Below are 18,201 nucleotides of genomic sequence, written 5' to 3' on the forward strand. Positions count from 1 at the left end.
TGCAGTGGAGCCTTGACTGCAGGAGGGGAAGAGAGACAGAGAGGAAGGAGAGGGGGAGGGGTGGAGGAGCAGATAGGCGCTTCTCCTGTGTGCCTTGGCTGAAAATCCAACCCAGACTTCCATATGCTGGGTGGACACTCCACCCCTGAGCCACCAGCCAGGGCAGCAGTTACTTAGATTTTGCCATGCTAGCTACCTCTCATTTTCTTCCCCCTTTTATTTTTGGCAAGGAAGATTTTAGAGAAAATCACAAACATTTCATCTCACCCCTACTTACTGCATTTGTGTAAAATAAGGATATATTCTTATATAACCCCTTAATATAACAAAATTAGTTAGGTTTTCTTTGTATTATCTTTTCATAGTTAGAAACAACTGTTTTAAATAACTCTAGCTGTGTGCTGTGAGCTACAGCTTCACCAGGCTATTTAAATTTACATTAATCCAAATTAAAACTTCAGTTCCTCAATTACACTAGCTATTTCAAGCACTCAGTAGCTACATGCAACTACTGTATTGGACAGTACAGATACAAAATATTGTCATCGCTGCGGAAAGTTCTATTGGACAACACTGCCTCGGGTGCTTTCTGCACTGCTCTTAGATGAACCTGGAAAAGTTAAATGTTTGTGCTTTAGTAGAGTATGCAAGATTACTCATTTAATATTTCACTTTTATTTCTTTCAGATGTGTAGAAAAAGTAACAACAGACAAAGGTAAGACTTTGTCATTTTTACCTCTCATGTATGTTACATTATTACCTTATAATCAGATAGAAAATAGAACAAACTTCAGCCTGATAATTCAAATTGTTCTCATTTAAAAGTGACTTTTATTTTGTAAGGAATTATTGGAGTAGAAAGAACCTATTTAGATAAAGGCAGGTTGGGCAAGTGTAACATTTTGACATTATTTAGAAACTTAATAATGAAAAAGTAGATTATTGATGTGCGTTTATTATAATGTTTTAAGCTTACTTTCTTTTTTCTTTTTCTTTTTTGTAAAGTAACAGGAATAAGACACAATATACAGAGTAAAGTGTAGACAAATCCTGATGCTGGTAGAGACTCAAATTATAAATGCAGTTTGAAGAATGTGGAAAGAGAATGATCTAAGATTTCAGCCTGGTGAATAATTAAATGAGGTCATTGGGTCGTTTCTCTTTAAGGAGTTTTAGCAAACCAAATATGCCTATTAATGTAGTTTCTGTTTATCTGAATTATGGAGGGAAGGTAATGTTACCTTTTTCTTCCTAAAAGCACTTTTTAAAAAAGACTTTTTTCTGACTTTCAGATTGGGTTATGAAAATTGCCCCTATCTTGTTGAGACAATTGCTCATTCATTTAATTATTATTTTTTTAGTTATTGGCTGTGTTCTTTAATGCTGAGTTTAACTCTATAGTATCCTTCTTAAAACTGGAACAGATATACTTTTAAATATATTTTGTTTATTGTGTCTGACAGGAATCTACCTAATAACTGAACTGGGGGGGATGGTTAATTTATTCCCTCTCTCTCTCTCTCTCTCTCTCTCTATATATATATATATATATATATTCTAAGTAGAATTTTCTTTTCATAAATAATGCTGTCAGAATATATATAAGGCAAGTTTAAAACCTGGATTTTACGCCGTTTTAAAGAATGACATGTGGTTAGGAACCAGTAGCTTGAAGATGGTGGCTGTTTTCTAAATAATTAGTTGCCAATGCTCCAGTTTCTTTTTTCTCTTGAGTTTTAGAATCTGAGGCTAGTATTTCTGCAGTATACCAGGCAAAAGTATTTTGTACCTGACAAAATACTTTTAGAAAGCTTTATGTGGCTATTCTTTCTAGCAAGGTTTTGGTGTTGTTGCTGTTACTTGGAAAATAGAGTGTGTCTGCCAAAAATGGAAGGACTTGTGTTTATTTTGGATATTTTATGAAATGGGGAAAATGTTGTGAAGCTGGCAATCAAGTACCAGAGCAGTTATCATTGAAACAAAAAAAAAACAAAAATTTCAACTACTTTTTAAAGAGTTAAAATTACTTTGCGTGTCTAAAGAGTATGTCTGAAGAAATTATTTTGGATTTCCTTGAGGGTAACTTGGAGAATGTGGTTGAAATTTTGAACCCCTGTTGGGAGATAAGTTAATTGCTCTTTGTGTAGATGTCTTAATCCAGAAGTTGTCAACTACTACTTAAACAGTAGTTGTGCAGCTATGGAGAGATTAAAACTGCATTATGGGTAACTCAGTTTCAAAATCAGTCCCACTCTAGTACACCAGTTAAATGCTCTGGATTTAGAGTTAGAGCTCAAGGTTTGAGTTCAGGTTCCGTCTTTTATTGCAGATAATTCCAATACCTAGCAGCCAGTGAGCACCCAATAAAAAGTAGTTGTTAAATTTGCAATATTAAAAAAAATACTCTCCAACTGCCATCTCCATCTCTTCATTAGTTTACCTGTTACAGTAGCTTAACTCTATGAACAGTACATAAAAACTGTATCTTAAAATAGATTATACAACTAGGTCAGTGAATAAAGAAATAGAGAGTATAGTAGTCACTTTTTCCTATGCTGTTTAATATTCAGAATTCACTTCAATTCTTTTCCTTTCCTTTGTCATTTAACTTCTCAAAAAGTTATTCTACTACAGAATAATTTTCCTGATCAGTCTGCCGAATTTTAACTGAACTAACTCATACTCATTCCAAAGGTTGAAGTTTTTGGAACTTTGAACAGGCTGTGAAATTTCCTGGATGTATATGACTGTAGAATTTTTAAATCTTATTTACTCTAAACAACTTGAAATTATATGTTTTCCTTCAGTAAAGATAAGAACTATTGACATGTTTGAACAAATATTGCACACACAGAAAAGCAACTTGCTATTTTTAAATTGTTAAATTGCAAAGTACCAAGTTCATTTATAAAACTGAAATAGTAATAAAGAAATATGTTTAGTAAAGGTCCCTGTTCTTGCTACATTGATTTCACCCTAATGTGTATATGTAAAACAGATGGACAGTTGCTTTGCAGAAGTAGTGTTTACTCATTCAACATGTAATTAGTAAGTATCCTCTATGTGCCCAGCACCATTCCTGGTACTGAGTTGTGTTGGTAATCAAGTAAGTACAATGAAGACATTAAAACGATGTAATATAAAGGTTGATAAAGTTGGGAATAGCAACACTAGGTTTCCAACAGATGGCAAAGGAAGATCTTGAGAAGGCGACATTTGAGCTCAGACCAGAATATGCAAATAGATATCTGGACGAAGAGCATTCTACACAGAAAGAGGAGACCACCAAAGCTTCAAACTGGAAAGCTTAGTTTGCCCACTGCCAAAGGATTATCATCATCACTGTGGAACTTTCAAGAATATTAGCAAAATTTTGAGGGATGGAGCCTGGCTAGTTCCTTTTGAACTTGGCTTTGTTTTCATTTTGTGCTCTTTGATCTGAACCACGGGACATATAATTCCAGTCTTAACTCTTACATATGCTATCAGTTTTAGCTGAAAGAACTCTCCTTCACAATTTAATGATACTCTTATGAAGTTGGCTTAAATATAACTCACTTTCCCTGACTTTTTTTTAATACTGCCAAGATTGGCTAATATTTCAGTATAGACTTAACTAATTATTTATGGAAAACAAAATAGAACTAATTATAGAAATATACAGAGTAGTCTGATCAGGTTTCAGAAACTCAAGTTTCTGACTATTACAATAATGCTTATGTGTCAGATGGCCGACAGTACATTAGGTAGGCATTTTATTCTATTTGCTTCTAGCCCTTTTTCTTAAGGTAGCAAGAACCATATTATTTCTTTCAGTGTGAGAATGATCTCCTTGGACATCATCTTCCTTCTTGGGGATGTCCTCTAACCTTTAAATCATTTTTTTAGTTCATATATCTAGAAAACATACCTCATTTATGATATATCTGGATTGTCAAACAGACTTAGCCTTGATTATCAGCTCATTTTAGTTATGGGACATTTTATAAATCAGGTAAATGAGTCTTTCTTACTAGAAAAAAAAAACCTTTATAACAATTTTCCGGATACATTGTAAGAACTATCTCTGACACAGTTATAAGTTTATTCTGTTATATATAGTAATTATTTTATATTAAAATCCCTTTCCCTAGCAAGACCACTGGAGAGTTAGAGCAGAATGCCTATATAAAAGAAAATTAGAGCAGACGAAACCTAATGTCCTGAGTGGGGAAACCTATATTCAGCCGATAAGAATACAAAACCCTTAGGAGAGGGGCCTCTCTGCATGAGGCCCTAACATTATCCTCACACTGAGATTATCCTGAGGGACCAGAACCTCTAACATAGAGGAATTCGCTCTGATTTAATACTCCCTGATCTTTTCAGTCCAAGAGGGATCAAGCTCCTTCAAATGCCCACTATAGAGTAATCTGAGTGCAGCCACTGCAGTTGAGTTCCCTACAGGGCAGCTATGGTTTAGTCTTCTGTCTGCCTACCTCATTAAACTTGGCTTGTTTCTTTGACCCTAGTTAAAAGCCCAGCTTGTATCCTATCTTCTTATTGGTTGTTTCTGTTCATAATTTTGTCTCAGAATTTTTAAGCTGTTTTCTTGGATTGAACATACAATACAGAGATGTGTTATAGAATCAGGTACCTGAAACCTATATACATATTGCTCCATGTATAAGACGCACCTTAATTTTGGGACCAGAAATTTGAAAAAAAAAAAGATATTGCATAAAATTAATGAACTCAAGTTTTATTCATCATAAAATTCATACAACTCCTCATCACTGTCAAAACTCCCATCCATTAACTTGTCCTCACCTGTGTTTAATGATGAATCACTGTCTTCATATATTGCCTCGTCCTCAGTTTCATCTATGGCATTTGAAATGCCACACTTCTTAAATTACTTGACAACAATCTCAGTCTTGATATTATTCCAGGATCTTTTCACCCAGGTACAAACTCCTCCTATAGTTGGTTTCTTCACTCTTCCTGCTGGTGTCAGATTATCCCCAGAAGACTTCATCCATTGGTTCCATTCGTCTCTCTTGGCAGCTTTGAAGGGTTTGTTAATGCTGACATCAGGTCATTGGAGCTGGGATGTCAAGCCTCCAGGTATGATGGCAAGTTTTGTTTTTTGCTCTGCAGCAGTCGTCTTTTTGTTTTTTTGTAATGTGTGCCCTGAACTGATTAAGCACCAATAGGGCAGGTATGCATAAGAGCCCACCTGGTCTCCTTCTCCAAACTTTCTCAAACCAGATCTTCATCCCATCGGATCCATCCAACCCTTGTTGTGAACATGGAAAATCATTCCTCGAGGAATGTCTTTTTTTGGCATTGTTTTGCGTTTGACAATCAGCATAGGAGGCAGCTTGGTTCTGTCAGCACAACAAGCTAGAACAACTGTATAATGACCCTTTTCGTGTCCACTTGTCTTCACACTTAAAGTTTTCACTCCCTTCTTATCAACAGTTCTGTTACTTGGGACGTCAAATTGAAGGGGGACTTTGTTCATATTTGCAATCTGTCCCAACTCAAACTGATGTGTCTTCCAACAGGAATGACAAAATGATGAAATTCAAGGACCTTCTGCTCATAGCTTTCAGGCATCTTTTGGGCAAGTCTGGTGAATGTACGCATGCTTAGTCCATTCTGTTTCATGAACCTGAAGCACCAAGTGTGTCTTTTTTTGAAATCAGTAACTTCTTTTTCATCAGCAATTCTTGCCTCATGCTGACTTTTTGTGGACAGGAATTCCAGTTGCCCTTTGCTCTTCAATCCATATCTTCAACTCACTCTCTGCATCAGGACATTTTGCTGACTTGCCTCTCATGGCCTTCTTCTGCCGTGGCATTTCCAGTAGGGTTTCTTCTTCCCATAGCCAGTCTCAGATTGATTTCTCAGTTAGAGGAGGACAAAACTTAGGTTCAACAGCACGGTTTCCATTCACTTTTGCAAACTGGATCACTTTTAACTTGAATTCTGGGTAGAACATGGCAAAACGTAACTTACCGTAATATACCAGTGACAAGTGCGGAACTGAGTGCAAAGACAAGCGCAAAAAAGAGGGAAATGCAAGTAAAAAATCTACAACTGCTGTAGAAGACACACCCAGTTTTAAGACCCCAAATTTTTTGAAAAAGGGTGCATCTTATACATGGGGAAATACAGGTAATGTTAACTGGTGTCACCCCGATAAATTCAATTAAAAAGTAAATTAATGAACTGTTTTCTTTACTATAACTCCCCCTGAACTCTTGTATCAATTATCTATTGCTATATAAGAAACCATCAAAAAATTTAATGGTTTAAAATACAAGTTTGTTACTTGCTAGTTAGGCTGTTTCCTTTCTGTGTTGGTCTTCCAATCCATATCCATTCATGCCGTGATGGTCTGAGGGTCAAGTTCCAAAGGCTGAAGGCAGAATCTGCAAGGCATCTTGAAGCCCCCCAACATGACACAAGGTCAGCATTTTAAAAAGTCAGCCATGTGTGTATATTGGCAACAAAGTATTGAAATTATAAAATTAAAAAATACCATTAAAGTAGTATCAAAACTATGAACCTACTTAGGGATGAGTCTGACAAATATGTGAAAGACTCATCCAACTCAATACCAAAAATAATCCAAAAATGGTCAGAGGACATGGAAAGGCATTTCTCCCCAAAAAGACATTCAGATGGCCAACAGACATGCAAAGATGCTCAACATCACTAATCATCAGGGAAATTCAAATTAAACTATAATGAGATAAACACCAGTCAGAATGGCTACTGTCAAAAAGTTAACAAATAACGTGTTGGCAATACTGTGGAGAAAAGAGAACCCTTTTGCACTGTCGGTGGGACTGTAAAGTGGTGCAATCCCTATGGAGAAAGCATGAAGCTTCATCAGAATAAAAATTGATGTACCATATGACAGATATACCATACGACCCAGCAAGTCCACCTCTAGCTATTTATCTAAAGAAAATGAAAACACTAATTCAAAAAGATACAAGCACCTTTATGTTCATTTCAGCATTGGTTCTAATAGTCAAAATATGGAAGCAACCTAGGTGACTATTGATGAATGGATAAAGAAGATGTGATACAGATGCATACCTACAAACAGTGGGATATTATGCACCAAAATAAAGAATGAAATCTTCCATTTGCGACAAGATAGATGGATCTAGAGGGCATTAGGCTAAGTGAAATAAGTCAGGCAGAGAAAGACAAATGACATATGGTTTCACTTACATGTGAACTAAAAACAAACCGAACTCATTGAAATAGACCAAAGGGATGGTTTCTAGAAGGGAGGGCGGGTGGGGATGAGTAAAAAGGAGAAGGGGAAATATAGTTAATAGTACTGGATAAGTTTTCATATTAATAGATGATTACTAGAATTAGTGGGGTGATTACATTGTAAGGCAGGGGTCCCCAAACTACGGCCTGCGGGTCGCATGCGGCCCCTTGAGGCCATTTATCCGGCCCCCACTGCACTTCCGGAAGGGGCACCTCTTTCATTGGTGGTCGGTGAGAGAAGCGTAGTTCCCATTGAAATACTGGTCAGTTTGTTGATTTAAATTTACTTGTTCTTTATTTTAAATATTGTATATGTTCTCATTTTGTTTTTGTTTTTTTTTACTTTAAAATAAGATATGTGCAGTGTGTATAGGGATTTGTTCATAGTTTTTTTATAGTCTGGCCCTCCAACAGTCTGAGGGACAGTGAACTGGCCCCCTGTGTAAAAAGTTTGGGGACCCCTGTTGTAAGGTATAAAAATGTTGAATCTGAAACTAATATAACCAATATAAGATTGCATACAAACTATACTTAAAAAATTTTAATTAAAAATTTCTTTTATTTTTGGGGGGGATGAGAAGCACCAACTGTAGTTGTACTTTAGTTCACTGATTGCTTCTTATAAGTGCCTTGTGGAGGGGGGCTCAAGCCAAGCCAGCAACCATGGGATCATATTGATGGTTTGGAACTGGGACTTCAGCATTCTGGGTTGATATTTTATTTACTGTACTACCACTGGTCAGGCCTAGTTTTTTTTTAGCCTGGAATTTGAATCTCTGAGCATGTCTTTAACTTTCCCCACTTTATTCAGTGCAATTTAGGTGCAGCCAGCCAATTGCATTATACTTGTTAGTTTGAAATGTTCTAAAGTATCAAATACCTAATCACTAGAACTTGACCTTACATGTGAACTCTAAAAACATGTATTATAACTTCACATGGGCCCTGGCCGGTTGGCTCAGTGGTAGAGCGTCGGCCTGGCGTGCGGAAGTCCTGGGTTCGATTCCCGGCCAGGGCACACAGGAGAAGCGCCCATCTGCTTCTCCACCCCTTCCCCTTTCCTTCCTCCCTGTCTCTCTCTTCCCCTCCCGCAGCCAAGGCTCCATTGGAGCAAAGATGGCCTGGGCGCTGGGGATGGCTCCGTGGCCTCTGCCTCAGGCGCTAGAGTGGCTCTGGTCGCAACAGAGTGACGCCCCGGATGGGCAGAGCATTGCCCCCTGGTGGGCATGCTGGGTGGATCCCGGTCAGGCACATGCAGAAGTCTGTCTGACTGCCTCCCCGTTTCCAGCTTCAGAAAAATACAAAAAAAAAAAAGTTCACATGTATTAAAAGTACAGCGGTACCTTGAGATACGAGCAGACCAACATACGATTTTTTTTAAGATACGAGTTGCGACTCGGTCCATATTTTTGTTCGAGATACAAGTCGTGATTTGAGAAGCTGCTGCTAGTTGGCGCATTGGTGCACAGGTCTAATATCGGCAGCACAACACCAGCATCTCATTCTTTTTCACCTGTTACCCAGAGAGTCAAGTTGAATCTCATGCGCTGTACTCATTTTTGCATTTTTTACGAACTTTTTTTGTGTGCTATCATGGGGCCGAAGAAAGTGAGTGTAAAGGACAGTGGTGAGAAGAAGAGAATGATGTCGATAGAAGTAAAGCAAGAAATAATAAAAAACATGAGTGTGGTGTACGAGTGATTGAACTGGTAAGGCTGTATAACTGCAATACACCTACAATTTGTACCATCCTTAAACAAAAGCATGTCATCAAAAGCACAAATTCAGCAAAAGGAACTATAATTCTTTCCCAATTAAGGACAAATATCCATGAAGAAATGGAGAGGCTTTTGCTGGTGTGGGTGAAAGAAAGAGCTGGCAGAAGATACAGAGACAGAGGCTGTAATATGCGAAAGGCACATATACGAAGACTTGAAGAAGAAAGAACCATCAACCTCAAAAGAGGCAGCAGAAGATACGTTTAAGGGAAGTCACGCTGGTTTGAAAATTTCAAGAAGAGATCTGGCATCCACTCGGTGGTGAGGCATGGTGAAGCTGCGAGTGCTGACGTTAAGGCAGCTGAAGAGTAAGTACATCGCACGTTTTGCTGCTCTCATCACAAAGGAAGGCTGCATCCCCCAACAAGTGTTCAACTGTGATGAAGCAGGATTGTTTTGGAAAAAAATGCCCCAGAGGACTTCCAACACCACAGAGGAGAAGAAGCTGTCAGGCCATAAATGCATGAAGGACTGTCTGACCCTTGCATTGTGTGCAAATGCTAGTGGTGACTGTAAAGTAAAGCCACTGCTAGTGTATCATTCCGAAAATCCTTGAGCCTTTAAGACTCACAAGATTCTTAAAGAAAAACTGCAGGTTATGTGGCACGCCAATGCTGGGGCAAAGGTTATGTGGCCGTTTTTTATTGAATGGGTAAATCTCGTCTTTGGTTCTGCAGTGAAGAAATATCTTCAAGAAAATAAACTCCTATTGAAAGCATTACTAATCCTTGATAATGCTCCAGCCCACCCACCTGGTCTTGAAGATGACATTCTTGATGAGTTCAAATTCATGCAAGTCCTCTACCTCCCACCCAACATGACTTTAGTCTTGCAACCTAAGGATCAGCAGGTCATTTCCAACTTTAAAAAACTTTACACAAAACTGCCACTACTTTGAGGTGACTTGAGAATAAAATTCTAAGAGTTTTGGAAAGATCACTACAACATCGTGATATGTTTACGCATTATTGACTTGGTATGGCAAGAGGTTACAAGAAGAACCTTGAACTCGGCCTGAAAAAAGGTATGGCCTGATGTTGTTGCAGACAGGGACTTCAAAGGATTCGAACCAGAGACCGAGACCGAGGTAGAAGTGTTGGAGGAGATTGTGTCCCTTGGAAAGTCGATGGGTCTGGAGGTAGATGAGGGTGACGTAAATGAGCTCGTTTAGGAACATAAGGTGGAACTCTCAACTGAGGAATTGAAGGAGCTACAGATGATGCAACATATGGAGCTTCTGCAAGAGATTAGTAGTGAGGAGGAGGTAGAGCGGGAGGCAGTGATTTTTACGAGTGAAATTAAAGACATGCTGGCAATGTGGGAGAAGCCTTCAAGGTTCATTGAAAAGAAACACCCAGAAAAAGTTTCAACTGGTCATGCTTTAGCACTTTTTAATGACACTTGTTTGTCATATTTCCATAGCATTTTAAAAGGCAGGCTAAAGCAAACCTCTTTGGGTAGGTTTTCATTCAAAAGTCCTGCAAGTGAAAGTGCAGCCAAAAAGGCAAAAACAGGTGATGATTAAATGAAAATACATAATGTTAAGCTTAGGTTAAGTTTAAAGTTAAGAAAGTGCATATTTTTACAATTAGGTTTTTGTGATTTCATTTTAAGTAAAGAAAATGCAGTTTTAGTTTACATTTAGTGTTAAGAAAGTGCAATTTTAGTTTACGTGTCTACAGTGCCTACATCCCTTCCTCTTTCCTTCCTCCTCTGCCATTCACTTCCATTAGTCGCACTTCTCTGTCTCCAAGGTAAGAATACAGTACTAAATAACACTTTTTTCTTTTATTTCATATATTTTGTTATGTATTGGTAAAGTATACATGTGTGTTTCTTAATGAAAAACGTCTTTTTTTGTAATTTAGGATGGGTTGGGGATGTTTCACAGGGCTGGAATGGATTAAATCTATTTCAGTTATTTTAAATGGGAGAAATTTGTTTGATATACGAGTTGACTGACTTACGAACTCGGTTACAGAACGAATTAAACTCGTGTCTCAAGGTACCACTGTATTTGATTGGGAGTATCCATTGGTGATATTTTGCCTATTTCTCTTGTTAAAATGGACTTTCAGTACTCACTGTACTACTGGAAGTTGTCATTAGCGCCTTTAACTCAAATCAGACCTCAGAACCAATTCAGAAAACTTATCTTTAATATTCTCTTCATCTGGAATTACTTTCAGTACCAGAATCTATCTGTATTGGAGTTCTTCAGAGAACCAACTAATACAGTATACATACAGTGTGTCCGTAAAGTCATAGTGCACTTTTGACCGGTCACAGGAAAGCAACAGACGATAGAAATGTGAAATCTGCACCAAATAATAGGAAAACTCTCCCAGTTTCATACCTATTCAGTGCAGTTCAATGTGGGCTCACGCACAGATTTTTTAGGGCTCATAGGTAGCTATCCCGTATAGCCTCTACAGACTCATCACTGACTGATGGCCTACCAGAACAGGGTTTCTCCACCAAACTGCAGTTTCCTTCAACAGCTTATCCCACTGAGTAATGTTATTCCTATGTGGTGGCGCTTCGTTATAAACGCGCCGATATTCATGTTGCACTTTGGTCACGGATTCGAATTTAGCGAGCCACAGAGCACACTGAACTTTCCTTTGTACCGTCCACATCTCAACTGGCATGGCTGTCTGTGGGCTGCTCCACTGTACACACGGTGTTACATCATCTGTGCATCGCACATGCTGCCTACAGAAACTGGGAGGGTTTTCCTTTTATTTGGTGCAGATTTCACATTTCTATCGTCTTCTGTTGCTTTCCTGTGATCGGTCAAAAGTACACCATGACTTTACGGACACACTGTATATGTGTAGAGAGATTTAGGGAATTAGCTGATGTGATGATGGGGGTCATCAAATTCAGAATCCATCTGGCAAACCAGCACACAAAAATTCATGTTAGAACTGGTGTTGCAGTCTTAGGTATAAAATCCACAGGACTGGAAACTCAGGGTTTCTGTGTTTGCATTCTTGAGGCCAAATTCCTTTTCCATGAATCCTTTCCTTGCTCTTAGGCCCATCCACATTATTGGACGATAATTTACTCACCATCTACTGAGTTAAATGTCAATCACATCTGGAAAATATATTCACAGCAACATCTAGACTGGTGTTGGACCACACAGCTGCATACCATAGCTTAGCCAAGGTGACATAAAATTAACCATTACAATTCATGTCCTTCGTATTTGACAGATTTTTTATTCTTGTGGCCTAACTTCACACAGTTTATTAAAGGTTTTAATTTTTTGCTATCTTTTATTTTTTAAATTTCCAAAATATTTTCTTGAGTGTACTTCTGTTAAATACAGTGTGGAGCAAACATAGAGTACACTCTTTTGTATGGGAAATAATAACAATAATAAATAATAATAGAATGAACTGTTTGATGTATTCACAATTAATTATAAACCTACTTTTGCCAAAGCCTATAGTGTATTGTTCTTTATCTAATGATGTACTTGCCGCCAATTCTAGGATATATAAAGAAATAAGTTTTTCTGTTTCCTCAATGTCCATTTCTTTCTAGTTGTTTTTCCCATTTGTTTGTTTAGCTTCTCTTTAGAAATTTTTCTCAAGTTATGGTTGTTCTCTTTCTTTTGACTTATTTAAGTGTTAAAATGCTAATTGGAAGGTCTTTGTGCACAGATATTTTACTCAGCAGACATATCTAACTTACATATCCAAAATGGAACGCATATTCCTCAAAACAAACAACAAAAAACACCTGATCTTTTTCTGTGAATGCCTCCACCATCCATCTGATTGTTCAAGTCGTAAATCTAGAAACCATTAAATCTATGATACCTTTCTATCCCTTCTGTTCTTTTATTAAGTCATTCTTTAGTCCTGTCTAGTCTGTCTCCTAAGTATCCTCACATTATTTCTAATTCTTTTCATCTCCTATGCTTTTATTCTTTATCAAGGTATTATTTGTTGCCTAGTCTGTTGCAGTAAACTTTTAGCAGGTCTCCTTGAATCTATTACCTACCTAAGTCATTTTCTCATCTGCAACCAGAGTGAACATTAAAACCAAATCTGATTGTGCCTTTCTGCTTAAACTCTTTCCTGGCTTTCTGTGACTACCTTCTTTATTAATTTTTTTTCCTGCCTCTTCCCCAACATTATAAATGATGACAGTTTCCATCATGTTCTCTCTGCTCCAGTCACCTTGGTCTTACTTCCATTTCCCACCTCATGACATTTACATGCCCTTGGTCTACTTTCTGCTGCTTTATCACCCACCCATCTTCTCAAGAATAGCCTTATTCATTCAAACTTAAATGTTAAATTTGAGCTAATTATTAGCTATAGAGACCATCCAGTTAATGAAAATGTTTTCAGATCTGCAATTTTAAAGAGAAAGCATCCTTTCACTTTCTCAAACATGTCTGAGCAGTCTTTTTTAATGTGTTGAAGAGACAATTTATTCACCTAATGTCTGTACTTTGAAAATAAATAGCACTAGTTTGTGATTCCAATTTTTCTGCCCTAAACCTTTATTATCTATAGAAATTTTACAAATGCTCTTTAACATTTATTAGCCATTACTGTCAATGGAATGTTAAAATCTGCTACTATGATTATAATACTATTGATCTCTTTATGTCCATCAAGATTTGCTTTATATATTGTACTTAGGTGTTCCTGTTTTGGGTGCATAAATGTTTATAAGGGTTATATCCTCTTGTTGGATTGATCCCTTTATCATTATGGAATGCCTTTGTTTTAAAGTCTATTTTGTCTGGTATAAGTATTGCTGCCCAAGCTTTTTTGGTTTCATTTGCATAAAATATCTTTGTCCATCTTTTGACTTTTAGTCCGTGTGTGTCATTTGATCTGAAGTGGGTCTCTTGTAGATAGCATATATATGGGTCTTGTTTTCCTAGCCATTCAGCTAACCTCTGTCTACCGTGTCTTCCAAATTGCTGATATGATCTGCTTCAGCTAATATGCTGTTAGTTCCTTCTAGTATATTCATTTCAGTTATGATAGTCTTCATTTTTCACTGGATTTTTGTATGGTTTCTGTCCTTTTGTAATCTACTGAAGTACTCACTAACTTCCTTGAGTATTCTTATGACCATCATTATTTTGAACTTTGTGTCTGTTAGATTGCTTACCTCCATTTCATTAGCTCTTTTTCCAAAGATTTCTCTTGTTCTTTCATTTGCAGCTTGTTTCTTTGTCTTCTCATTTTGGTAGCTTCTCTGTGTAGAGGTCTGCTATGTCTGCCAGTTTTGGTGGGATGGCTTTATGTAGTAAGTGTCCTATGGGGCCCAGTGGTACAGTCTCCTTGATCCCCTGAGCTGGGTGCTTTGGGGAGTGTCATTGTGTGCCCTCCTCTTTTGGTTGAGCCTGAATTGCTGATGGTATGTCTGTGGTTGGGATGACCTTCAGGCTAGCTGGCTGCGAGGACTGGTCATGACCACAGTGTAAAAGCTACTGTGAGGGCACTGATTTCACAAAGAGGAATTCGGTCTCGCAGGGTCTGGTGTCTTCTGAGACCTCTGTGTGGAGCTAATTAGGTTGTGCTGTGTTATCATCTGAAGCCAGCCCCCAGATGTGTTGGTTCTGGAACCTCTTGGGAGGAAAACTTGTGTGCAGGTTAATGTCAGATGCAGCCTGTGACCAGTCCTGGGCTGCCTCTTAGCAGCTACAAAGTGATCCTTGGTTGAGAGTGTATGTTGGGCCTGAGTGTGCGTGGGAGGGACCAGTCTGTGTACAGAGGCTGACTGCCACCGCTACTTGCCACTGCCAGCTGTGCATTAGTCCGAGCCACTGAAAGAGCATAATAAGGTAATACACAAGTTGCATGAGGCAGGTTCACCAGGTAAGGGTGAGTGGTATTCACCAGGTTAATACAGATTGAGACTCAGTGCTACTGTTGAGTTTGAGGCCACTCATCAAAAGTCTCAGGTCTATTGAGGCCAATTTCTACCAGCCTGCAGCCTGCGGACCTTTGCAGTAAGCTCTTAGGAAGTCTTCAGGATAGACCAAGTAGAGATCATCAGACCAAAGCAGGGTAGGATTTGGCTGTGTGGAGGGAGGGCTCAGCATAGGTAGGCACCTGTCAGGCATACAGAAAGATAGCTCTTACTCTAAATCTGCTCAATTCATCCTCTTTCTGTGTGTCTCCATCACCCCTGGAGCATACCCGGAACTCTGTAAGAGTTTTCAGTGTGGGCCTAGGCTGGCGGCTGCTGGCATATCTCAAGCTTTGCATTAGCTGGGCAGGGTGGAGACTCTGGAAATTGCCAGGGAGGAGCTAGCGCAACTCCCCAGGGTAATGCCATGTCCAGGTGGGGCCTCACACAAGGAACAGTGGTGCTAGTCAGGCATATGGGGAAAGCATCCTTTACCCTAAAGCCACACAACTCTCTCCATGTGTCTCGGGCAGCCATATGAACTTGCTCCGAATTCCTCCAGAGATTTTTTAGAAAGACTGTAATCAGTTCAGTCTGATTACAGCCTTTGGCAACACCTATAGCCATGTGTAAGTTGGGTAGAGCAGGGCCCAGGGAGCCATCAGACTGGGCCAGTATAACTCCCCAGGCTAGTGCTGTTTGGGGGGAATGCCTGACCCAAGAAAGATGGCATCCGTGGGCTATGCTAATGAGGGACTCAACATAGGGACACTGGCCGCTGTCCCTCCAACTCTTTATCGGGGCTGTACAACTTGCGTCTCTAGATAACGGGCAACGCTGCCATTTCTCTGCCAGAGCCCTTGCTAAATGCCTGCAAGTGAGTTTGTTTGCTGTCTGTTTATGACTACGCCTGGGTTTCCAGCAGCCTTCCATCTCACCCAGGCTGATGAAATCCATCCCTGCTGATTTTCAGTCTTACCTGGGCTCCTCCTCTCAGAACTGGTACTTTGGGCTGGGCAGCCCTAGTCTTAGTTGAGACCCCTCACTTCTCAGTGCAGCTGAGATATCTCTCTGGATTCTCAACCACATGGGGGTGCAGGGCTAGCCTCCACTCTTCTGTCAGTTCTGTGTCTCTACCCTTCCTGTCAATTTCAACATGGCTTCTCCTGTATATATAAAGATTCTGTTCGGGCAGTCTTCAAATGGTTTTCCAGTTTGACTGTTTTATAATTTAATTGTAATTTTGATGTGGACATGTGTGTGAGGAGGTGAGTTCAGCTTCTACCTATCCCTCCATTTTGGGACTACTTTACTCTGTTGACATTGAATTTGTTGAAACATAATTCAGATTTCCTTTAGTTCTTTGTCAGTGGTTTCCTATAACTGTTTGAGCATATCTTTTTTTTTTTTTTTTTTTTTTTTTATGTGCCTTGACCGTGGGCCTTCAGCAGACCAAGTAACCCCTTGCTTGAGCCAGTGAGGTTGGGAGATAGTAAGACAGATTCCTGCATGTGCCCCAATCGGATTCTACCTAGAAACCCAATCTGGGGCCAATGCTTAAATCAACCAAGCCATCCTCAGTGCCCGGGGCCCACACTTGAACCAGTTGAGCCTCTGGCTGCAAGAGGGGAAGAGAAAAAGATTGGGCGGGGGGAGGCCGGGGAAGAGAAGCAGATGGTCCCTTCTTATGTGTCCCCTGCCCGGGAATCGAACTTGGGATGTCCACACACCAGACCTATGCTCTGTGTACTGACCATTATGGAATTTCTCTTTAACAATTCCTTGAAGCATTGCTTGATTAAAATGTCTAGACCTATGACACTTTCTTTTTCATTCCTCTGTACTTCTGGTCATCTTTCTGGTACCATGCACTTTAAGTTCTTTTGTCTTAGATCTAAAGGTTCTAATTCCATGAATTTAACTTCTTTGGTATACTTTGCATACTCCTTTTAGCATTCCACTTTTTAGTAGAAAAAGCAGTATAAAGCTACTACTTTGCAATATGCATTTTTTATTTTTAGAGAGATGACAATAGATGAGTTTTATCTGATTTTTTCCTCATTTTGTTTGTATTATTTTGTTTAGAAAGCTGAGGGTTTTTTCCTGTTTAAAAAAAAGTTTATCTTCTCTTTGACTGAATTTACAATAGAAATTTACCATTTACTGTACAAAATGGTTTTTTGGTTAACTGTAAACTTCAAGAGAATGGTATGTTTTCATCTAGATCCCAAGGAAGAGAAAGAGGAAGACGACAGTTCTGCCCTCCCTCAGGAAGTTTCCATTGCTACAACGAGGCCTAGCAGGGGCTGGCGCAGTAGCAGCAGGACATCTGTCTCTCGGCATCGTGACGCAGAGAACACCCGAAGCTCTAGGTCCAAGACTGGTTCGCTGCAGCTCATCTGCAAGTCAGAACCAAACACAGATCAGCTTGATTATGGTATGGGGCAAGAAGAAAAGGTTACTTAGCAAGCAGTTGCCTGTTGCTTTTAAATGTAATGTTGAACCTTTACCAAACAAAACAGCCTCTCAGGGTTATGTGTGGTGATATAGGAAGGTTTTTTTTTTGACAATTTGCAGATATTCTCCTTTTGTGTGATTATCTCAGGCTGTAATTTGGTCTCTTAGCTGTAAGGAGAAAATACATCTACAAAGATAATTTGGGGGGGACTTTATTTTTTTCAGATGTTGCAGAAGAGCATCAATCTCCAGTTGGCATTAGGTGAGAACATTTTATATTTCATATTCAAACTCTTGGGGACATAGAGCACAATTACATGAAATTATTTAGAGTTGTATTCCACTTGAAGGAATTTGGAACTGTAACAAAGAAATTAACTTCAGTTTTGGTATTGAGTTTAGATTCTGCTTTGTTCTTGACTAGATCCTTAACCATGTAATCCTTAGTTATACTGTTCAGAAATCATGTCTTGAGTATCTTCTATTCCATGGAAGGCACTAATATGAAATGTGGGTGTTTAGAAATTTTATTAGTACTTTTGATAGGTCATGTATTTTTGGGGGGAGCATTCTCTTGATATAGGTCTTTTTTGATACAGCTGCTTATTAGAAATAGTATTACAAAGTCAGTTGATCTTGAACTATTTGTGACATTGAATAATCATCTCCTTGCCTTTACTTAATTGATAGCATACCAGGGATTTTTAATTCCAGTTATTCTTCAGAATAAAGCAGCTAGATTGTAGGTCACCTAGATCATAAGGATAAAAACTCTAGATAACTGATTGTGAA

At 38.9% G+C, this 18,201-nt stretch overlaps 1 protein-coding gene across 2 annotated transcripts in view; it reads left to right on the plus strand.

The window, feature by feature from the left end:
• Positions 1 to 18,201, plus strand: part of ZFP91 (ZFP91 zinc finger protein, atypical E3 ubiquitin ligase) — a 33,464-nt gene that overhangs the window by 5,191 nt on the left and 10,072 nt on the right. For both annotated transcript variants that reach the window (XM_066251578.1, XM_066251579.1), the window contains exons 2-4: positions 688 to 716; positions 17,177 to 17,389; positions 17,635 to 17,671. In XM_066251578.1, coding sequence (XP_066107675.1) covers positions 688 to 716; positions 17,177 to 17,389; positions 17,635 to 17,671 — 279 coding nt within the window. The remainder of the gene's footprint in view (positions 1 to 687; positions 717 to 17,176; positions 17,390 to 17,634; positions 17,672 to 18,201) is intronic.

This window comes from Saccopteryx bilineata, chromosome 1 (genome assembly GCF_036850765.1).
Source record: "Saccopteryx bilineata isolate mSacBil1 chromosome 1, mSacBil1_pri_phased_curated, whole genome shotgun sequence".
In the NCBI taxonomy this organism is placed as follows: domain Eukaryota; kingdom Metazoa; phylum Chordata; class Mammalia; order Chiroptera; family Emballonuridae; genus Saccopteryx; species Saccopteryx bilineata.